Source organism: Oryzias melastigma, linkage group LG1 (assembly GCF_002922805.2).
Source record: "Oryzias melastigma strain HK-1 linkage group LG1, ASM292280v2, whole genome shotgun sequence".
NCBI classification, from domain to species: domain Eukaryota; kingdom Metazoa; phylum Chordata; class Actinopteri; order Beloniformes; family Adrianichthyidae; genus Oryzias; species Oryzias melastigma.
In genome coordinates, this window is record NC_050512.1 from 8,680,330 (window position 1) to 8,690,097 (window position 9,768).

At 35.9% G+C, this 9,768-nt stretch overlaps 1 protein-coding gene across 1 annotated transcript; it reads right to left on the reverse strand.

Moving 5' to 3' along the window:
• Positions 1-592: 592 nt before the first annotated feature.
• Positions 593-2,184, reverse strand: ddt (D-dopachrome tautomerase). The gene is made up of 3 exons (XM_024259734.1): positions 1,974-2,184; positions 905-1,080; positions 593-757 (listed from the first exon to the last, which is right to left on the reverse strand). Exons 1-3 carry the CDS (start codon positions 2,079-2,081, stop codon positions 685-687), a joined length of 357 nt encoding a protein of 118 aa, XP_024115502.1. The 5' UTR covers positions 2,082-2,184; the 3' UTR covers positions 593-684.
• Between the last annotated feature and the right edge of the window lie 7,584 nt (positions 2,185-9,768).

Here is a 9,768-nt window from a genome sequence, read left to right on the forward strand (position 1 = left end):
TTACTTATTGTTCTTGTGATCATTTTAACCCCACAGGGTGACCTCTTGGATGGAACCACAGATTGATGGAGATGGAGACCTGGTCTGATGCAGGTCTACAACTTTGTTTCTGGTGTTCTTTGACAGCTCTTTGGGCTTAATCATTGTGGAGTTTGGAGATGTCATTAATACATGTAAGAAGTGGAGGACAGAGGAGCTTCTAAAGAAGTTAAAGGTGTGTGGGACAGATACAGTATGGTGCCTGTTTGTTGGCAACCAAATACTTACTTATACATTGTTTTATTAAAATTCTACAATATGATTTCATGGATTATTTTCCCCATTTTGCCTCTTATAGTTGAAAACTACAAGCTTCTTTCATCTTTTTTAAGTGGGATAACTTCCTCTTCTTCACATTAAACTTAGTGATTTTACTGACTAAGTTTTATGTATAAAAATATCTTTGAAGTTCTCTAGAGTTACAAATTTGGAATAAGTTTTACATTTCTGCACACATGAACAATAAACAGTTAATGGGAAAACGCTTTTTTCTCCAAATCTTTTAATGTTTAATCTCTTTTTCCAAGAAAAAAAAAAATAAAAAAACTAGGGATATTTTCAAATAACTTTTTTATGTGGTGAACACAAATATAATGTATCTTCTTTAGGAATGAGATGGAATTGGATGGACATGAGATGTGATCTTCATAAGAAGCTCATAACTGTTCCCTTCTTTCCAACTTGGTGAGGCTGCAACTCATGAAACGTGATTACAATCCTGAAAAAAAGAAAGAGAAAAGTCATTTTTAAAATGACACATTTGGGTATTGATAAAAGTAAGACTCCTAACAAAGATCTATTTGATCAAAGATCAATCACTGAGACCAAACAGATTTAAAGATTTCTCTTTATGAGGTAAGCTAACCTGTCTTCAGCCATACTAAGTTCCTTGGTTAAGAACTCAAAGATCTTGGCACTGTGCTGTTTGTTCTTGTCAGCAGTGTCCGTCACAGATATGGCGGACACCGACAGCATGACACATGGAGAGCAGGAACCAGCGATCAGCATCGGCAGACCGGGTTTCACCACCACATTCATTCTCTGAAAGACAAACACTCAATGAGCAAACATTATTGCATCCAAATAAGAAGAAACATCAACATTTGTATAAACACATAATAATAAAGGATTGTAAAACCATAAAATGTGTTATTTTCTCTCCTTGTGTAATCATTGAAGGAGACTTTAACCTCACAGCCAATACATTTTTAACACAGTTAACTTAATCCTATCAGAGTTACGAATATGTCCACGCATATATAGAAGAAGTAAAATAGTTTAGTGTTTCTGCTATACCAATATGTGAATGTTTGCAGACTTAGAAAAATGGTTTGTGTTGAGCTAAATGACAGTCAATCCACTAGACTATTTATACATGTATTCATTTGACAGAAATGGTCAATTTAAATTAATTTAAACTGTTTTTAAATGTAAAATATCAAGGAGAGTAATTTTAGGGGGGAAAATGAATAAATGCAGCAAAGTTTCTGTTTTTTTCATTTAACAACATAACAAATTCTCACTGTTTCTATAACTGCTCTTCCTTCACAGAATACATTAGACTTTTGTGACATGAAAGCAGTGGAAAATGTATTAAAATGTATTAAATGTTAAATATAATTCAAATTTGACCGCCTTTGAATTGCATATGTTGCTCAGATTGATTTGTGTTTATGTCAACTTCCAGTTTCACCAGATAGGAAATTTACGTCATTTTTCACGTTTTCCGGCAGCCGTCAATGATAGCGGCCGAAAGTGGCACGGCATCAACTCAAGGGCAGTCAATATGTAAACAACATTATTCATAACAAATCCAGTCAAAAGGGACAAGCATTTTAGTAAAGTAAATTTAAGTGTGTGCTTTAAATAAACATTTTCACACGTGAACACGTTCGTAAAGACGAGCGCGCTGGTTAAAGTCCGTCCTCTCTCACCTCCTCTGGTTTGTTTAGTGTAGAAGCGACGCATGAACAGAACTTCTTCAGAAAACCCTCATCAAACGAGGAACCGGGTAAATTGGTCTGAAGCTCCACGAAAGGCATCGCAGCGTTGGCTTTAGGAATCAGTCTCCTGGACTTTGGTCATAAAAACAAGAGAAATCCGTGTCACGCGGATGTGGTACCGCTGCTTCCGGTTGGTGCTTACAAATTAAAAGACTGTGTTAGGGATCATGCGTGAAGATTGTATTTAGCAGCGTGCATTGCTGTCGTTGTTAAGTACATATTTAAAACTATGACAGAAATCTAAAAGCTATAACTCGCTTAGATGCATAAAAAAGTCTTTTTTGAAGAAAAACAATGTAGATTTATTTCCCCACCAATAAATAAAAAAGTTAAAACACATGAAACGAAGTATTTCATAGATTTTTTTTTCAAGTGATGCAGGCACAAACCTCTATTTAAACGTTGCCTATACTCAGGAGCCAAAAACACAACATTGTTTTCCAGAAAACTGAAGATGTTACAGAAAAATGTGCATTACAAGTTAAAAAGTATATTTCCCATCTTCTCATTTTAGCTTAAGTCACAACAAAAATATAGTTCATTCCTTTTTGTTATTTATTTATTTTAATGTAAAGTTTTTTTAATCCTCTCTCTACGTCTTCTGTGTTTGTTTTTATTTTTCCAGATTATATTTAATATAACATAGGTTTGAGTTTTTTTCCCTTATACAGTTAGTTGGTTTAACTTCTTGTTTACATTTCTAAATGTATTTTTGATTATTTGTTTAAGTCTGCGGAATTGACATGTGAGTCAAATTAAAAATGTGATAGTGACATATTAAACTACACATGGTTCTTTTGGAGTTCTACATTGCTTCATAAAGATGTAAAGGCTGGTAACTTTGGCTCATAACATAACAGCAGTGATTCAAAAAAATAAATCCTTTCTACGTCTGTACTGCTGTAACAGTCTTGTGGTAAATAACTAATACAATAACTTCTTACTTTTTTTAGATGCAATTTTGTCAAACATTTTGGTCAGTGGTCATTCTGATTGTAACTCTTCCATCTGAAGCTGGAATTTTGTAAAGTTGAGTAAAGGTGACTTTTTGTCTTTTTTTTAAAATAAATATTATTAATATTTTGTGATGATAATGCTTCAGTGAATGTAAATGGTAAAACAAAAGCCACTGTCCCCTAGCAAATGATCTTTTTGGCTTCTCTTGGGCTGTTTTTGGCATCTGAAAGATTTATCAAACAATGTTTGAATGATAATGAGTTGTGCTTTAACTCGAGAAGTGTCAATAAGCCCAACATTCACATATCAGCTGCCAAAACTGGCTTTAGAATGTGAAAAATATTACCCTTACAATATGAGAGGCAGTCGAAGAATCCCTACTGAGAACAGCACAGCAATAATGGTTGGTGACAAAAGGTAACCAGTAGGTGTCAGGCTTTGCACACTTTCTCAATGAGTTAACAGTCTGGAACTAAGACAAGTTAATAATTATCTGCATGCTCATTGAACCACTTAACCTCTTAAGACCTGAGCTAATATATCAGCTAACCCTCTACACATGTAGTCACAGACCTTCAATTAAGCAAAATGAACTACTGTGGTAATAGAACCCAAAATGAGATGTCCGTATGTGTGGCTGCATATTCAATCATTCATTGATAAATCATTTCAAAAGAAATACATTTAAAAACTCGGATTTTCATTAGAAAATGTACTTTTACTTGCATTTTTTTTGTTAATTTTTATGTTTCATGAATGAAGTAAAAGTATATCCCGAGGTGGAGGCAGAAAATGACCAGTATGACTGTGTTTCTGTTGATGACGATTTATTTGCCTCAACTTTGACCTCTAGATATACAATAGTCTTGAATTTTCTTAATGTTACTCATCATTTATTAGGGGTACTTCATCTACTTTCATTGAAATTTTCTACTTATTTATTCAAACTGTATTAAGTTTAAAACCACCAGGTGATGAACAGAAGCAACAATTATAGGTCTTCTTGGTCGAGCTTAACTGAATACTAAACTGGAGCCAGTGGTTTCACTCACTCACTCAAACAGGCATCAGTCCTCACTGCCCACAGAGCTCAGGTATTGGGGTATTTGAGGTGAAAAACTTACCTTTAGAGGATGTTTGATGCCCTCGACCATCACATAGAACACATAAACATCCTGCTAAGTGATTATTTGGAAGTGATGCTTTTGTGTAGAATCATTGACATGTTTACGGTTGGTGCATCTGCTAGAATTTCTGACAAACTCCCATGGCTCATTGCAGGAGATGCAATCCAAGTCAGTTGTCATAAATAGCAATCAGAAGACCCTCCGCGTAGTTTGGCTGAATAGATGTAGTAATTTAAAAAACTGTATTGCAAAATCATGAATCTGGTATTGACTAACAGCTTTTGAACCGTCAATTATGCTTCTGCTTCTTCTGACATTTCCACCCATAGCTTGAAAGATGATTGTTGTGCAGTACAATTTTAATAAAGTATTTATTAAGTTATTGAGTTGAGAGATGAAACAATGCATTTTATTTCTGAACTGATGTGATTGTTATTTATTCGCATGGAGATGTCCAATATTACATTCATAATAAAATTGAAATATGCCATTTTATAAAACAGTTGTAAAAAGCCTTTATTTCTAAGATCCAGTGTGGATTTAAACATACTGCAGCTTTTTGCTTTGTTTAAAATTAACTTGTTTTTTTGTGGTTTACCATAAAAAATATAAGCCTGCATTTCTTGTCCTGTTTACCCAGAGAGGATCCTCACTCTGTGGCTGCCTGGGTTATCTTGATTTAAGTTGACTTAATTCCAGACTTTAATCCTTGAAGTTAGATGAGTGTATCATATTTTCTGTTCTATAAGGCTCACTTAAAAACATTGTTTTTTCAAAAACATCAGCGCCTTTTATGGATTCATTCTGGTTGTGCTTCCTGATGCTGACTCGATTTTGAGCGCTACACTGGGCTTTCTCAAAATGTTGGTCTGTTTTTTTAAATGTTGCAAACAAGGTTGGGTGTTATTGTGACAACGGTAACACCACTAACGTGTAGCAGTGTCGGACTGTGTTTTTTTTGTGTGTGTGTGTTACTAACAAGTTAGAGAGGGAGTTAACAAACTCGCAGTAACGTTTGTTTTAGCGTATCAGTCTGTTTTCTTACATGTTGCACACAAGATTGAAAGTTGCAGGTTTTGTCAAAATGCTAAAGCAGCTAATGCTTTTAATGTGACTAATGTGTAGCATGTTGCCAACAAAGTTAGGAGTTACAGGTATTGTGAGTAACTAACTCTTCTGAGTAACATTGCCAATTTGTAACTTGTTAAAAACAAGATTAAGAGTTACATAGATTTTGACTACGTTAGCGCATTTAATATAGCTAATATGTAGACTGTTACAAACAAGGTTAGGAGTTACGTATTGTGAATACACTAATGCTTGGTTAACATGTAGCAAAGTAAAAAAAATTGGGAGTTACAGGTATTATAAACACGCTAACGTGGCTAACGATGTGTGAAGTGTTAAAAAAAAGTTTGGTAGTTACTGGTTTTGTTCAAATGCTAACATGGCTAACACTTTTAACATGGCTAATGTTTGTATATTACAAACAATGTTAGGAGTTACAGGTATTGTGTACACTCCAACGCGGCTAACGCTTTTTAACGTGACCTTACATATACCATTTATTGACGGTGTGACTTATAGTCTGTTATTTCAAAATAAAATGATACAAGGCCTGGATGGCGCAGTGGTGTAGTGGTTATCCCTTTTATCTCCTGATGAGAAGCTCCTGGAGAAAGTCCTGGCTGGATTCTTTCTGTGTGGAATTAGCATGTTCTCCTCGTACATGTGAGAGTTTTCTGTGAGTGATTTAATGTCCTCTCCACAGTCTAAAAGTGTGCTTCATTGGTTAATAACTCTAAATTGTCCTTTAACTCTGTGGGTGATTGTTGTCTCTGTGTCTTTTCCTGCAATGGACTGACATACTGTCCGGAGTGTTACTCCACCTTCACCTTTTGGATAGGCTCCAGCAACTACATGAACCCCAAAACGTGATTCATGGAAAACATCTGCTGTGACTTACTGATGCAATAACTCTTGACCGATAGTTGTTCCAGCTTTGATGATTCTTCTCAGCACACGGAATCAGGATGTCTCAATAACAACTTCTCTTTAACTCTTTTACATCAGAACTTTAGCTGCATTGTGTACATTCTTTTGACTAACGTTTCTCTTCAACCCTTGACGCAGTTAAAGTCCCCCTCCGATGAAAATCATGTTTTTTGAGTTTTCAACATGTATGTGTGGCATTTTTATCATGAAAGAGAACAAATGTAATAAGAAATCATTTCGTTTTTGCATTTCTGAGTGTTTTTCATTTTAAATCTGTCAATCAAACTGTCTTGGACAGACTCTTGTTTGAATGAATGATCTTCTTTCCATCAACAGCTCTGCTGCACATGCACTAAACCCTCATCTGTTCCTAGTGTCTAGTTCAGGTTCTGGAGAAGAGAAGATGGTATCTTCACATTGACTGCAGTCAAATGAGCCGCCGTTCACATTTCTGTGGTCAAATCAGCATCACTGGATTTTTGGTGTGAGTTTCATCCAATACTTACGGTAGCAGGACTGAGAACGCTGGAAAATCTCCACCAGACTCCACAGAGCTTCTTGATGTGACCACGGAAATGTGAACGGCGGCTCATTTGACCGCAGTTGGAAAGGATTGTAAATCAATGAAAGAGCATTTTGATGTTAGCTTTGATTATTTTATCAAGAACTCTGAGAAACCAATGATTGAATGTATTGATCACAGTCAATAAACATTGGAGAATTAGCTAAAAGAGTCTTTGGTGAACTGGAAGGAGAAAGAATCAGGATTTTGGAGGAAGTTCTGTCCATGAAGATCTTCACTTCCTCGTCCAGCTGACATCCGGATCAGAACCATATGGATGAACATTACTGATAATGCCTGAGGTTTTTATGTAGTAGCAGTGAAGATTTATGCTAATGAGACACAGAGCTATCATAATCAGAAAGGTGAGGGGATCAGGGGCGGGGCTACTTAGCTCAGCTCCAAAAGCCACGCCCCCTCAGAGGAGATTTTGGAAACAGAGGCTTCAGATCAACATGAAAAATGGCTTTTTAAGACATTTAGGTTGTGGGATTTTGATTAAAAACGTCATAATCATAATTAAAACACTACTGGGAACGATTTTTTTTAATTGAAAATTGTCATGGAGGACTTAAACGTAATTTTAACAAACTCTGAAGCAGAGAAAAGCATCCTTGTGCTGATATGCAACACTTCACAGGAGTGAAGCACAAATATGGTTACAGTAGTTAAGCTTGCATTTATTCAGTCTAGTATATTCTGTTATTACGTTTTGCATTTCAAGATGAAATATCTCTTCTTGTTTCTGTGTTTTGTAAAATAAAGTGCAACCCAAATGTTTTTTTCTTCTTTATTTTGGACTTTTTTCCATCTTTGACTTTACTCCAGAGGTACTTATAGTCCGAAAAATACGGTACATTAGTCAAATCCTTTACTCATCTTCCTCTGTCTGAAACACATTGTTTCCAGTGATGTTCCACTCGGGTTGAGTGTCTCAAAAGGCAGATTTCTCAAATAAAGAACATATGCATATTTATTTTATCATACTGTATTTAAATTGGTTAAATAGCCCTAAAAACGTACAGTGTCTTCTAGACTCTGAAATTCCTGGGTGTGTTTTTACTCCCTACTGGTCCAAATCCCCACACTTCACCCTCTATTGAGCCTGAGAGTCTGCCCTTCACTCCCCACAATGTCACACACAGCTCTAATGGCTATAGGACCACGCACACACAAATGCCCTCGACTATACCCAACTGCAACCATAAAATCCAAGTTCCATTATTAACCACGTGTGCGCGAGTGTGTCGAGGTGTGTGACAGCGTTATGGCCCCACACGCACGCTTTCTCACTAACGCGCAAACGCACTCACACACATGCCTGTGCGTTTCACCTCTAACCGGGTTTTATGTGTACCCCAGAGCTCCTGATCAAAAACATGCAGTGGTGGACGGCTCAGCCAGGTGGTCCATCAGGCCTGGGTGGTCTCATGATTTAAATGTGTGTTCGTGTATGTATGCTGTTAGGGGTTTTTATTGGTTTATTAGTCTGGTCCAGCTCTCAGTCTGGAGGATCTGAGACCAGCAGGACTAAAAATACTATCTGGATTACTAACTGCCCCCTTACCTGGGTGAGTAGTCTTCCTAAAGCAAGGCTAACCCATCCTAGACCCTAGAACCAGTTAATGGTACCAAACCCTTTACTGATAGGATATCATTGTTTACCAGGCTGTAAAATGATTAGTGGCTAGTTCACTATAAAGTGATGACATTAAACATCTAAGACTGTGAGCTATAATGTGAATGGTGATCCTTGAGTTGTAATTAATGTCTTATCTGGTCTCAGAAGTCTGTAATCTTTTCGCTTGTCTCCTTGTTACAGTTGTATTTAAACCGTGTACCTTAACTTTTATATCCACTTTTATATTTCACATTGAAAGGATGTCTAAAGACTTTAGATAAGAGCAGGTATATCTGTAAATCAGGGTAAAATAGTCTAAAATCTCTTGGAGTTGAATGGCAGATGAGAATGTAAAGTTGCAGGTAAAAGGGAAGAGATTTATTTTTACTGGCACAAAGAAAAATAACTTAGAGAGACGGAGAACTGGCACAGTTAGGTAGAGAAACAATCAATCAAACTTGCATTCCTGTCTAGAGACCAGCAGTGTTGGAGTTTCAGCTCGTCACAGCTCCAGGTGACATTTGTTGTTTGTTTTCAACATTGGACTCACATCAGCATGTATTACATTCATGTGATTAAAGCTACTGACAAACCTTCATTTTAGTTGGTCAGTCTACTATTTTTTTTAATTGTCATTCATCCATGAGTATTTACACAACTAACAAGACTGACCTTTTCATTAAGTTTTTATTTGTATTTAGTCATAGTTTTGTGTTAGGGTTAGCACCGTTTTAGTTTTTGATTTAATTACAAAAAAAATACTTAAAATTAATTGATTCCATTGAGGCTTTTAAACTTTGTCAGGAAGCTTGATTTCAACAAATTCATTTTTTTTTATTCTAAAATGCTCTAGTTGGAATTCTGTCCTTTCTGGTGTTAGGGTCTGTTTGGACCCGGTTACATAAAATGTCTTTATAAAGCAATAATTAGACCCAATATTAAGATCATTTGTGGACTACAGACAACACACTGACAGAATCCCCCTTGTTTTGCATAAAAGAAAAACAAACAAACTCAGTTAAGTCGAACACAAAAAGACTTTTCTCTATTTTCGCTTTCTAATACTTTTGGAAGATGTAAATGATTTCTATTGGTTTGATTTGATGTTTGTGTTCTGATGTGTTTAGATTAAAGGTTTATAGCTGTCAAAATATATATTTATCTTTGAATGTTCTGGAAGAAAATATGCATGGGTCAAAACTGACCCATACATAATCATAATTAGAAGACCACTGGGAACACTTCTAAAATATGATCGGAGCATGATTTTAAACTGAGAGAAAAAAATTGCAACATCCAAGTAAAACCTCCTCAAGATTCCTGAAAAATCTTAAACGTATAGGATTACTTAAAGCAAAAAATGAGGGCACTTTTGTCCATTACTGAACAACACAATACTGAAAACCTTACAGAGAAATGCTATTAAAAAATGAATGCATGAGAAATTAGTTCATCTTGTTGAAG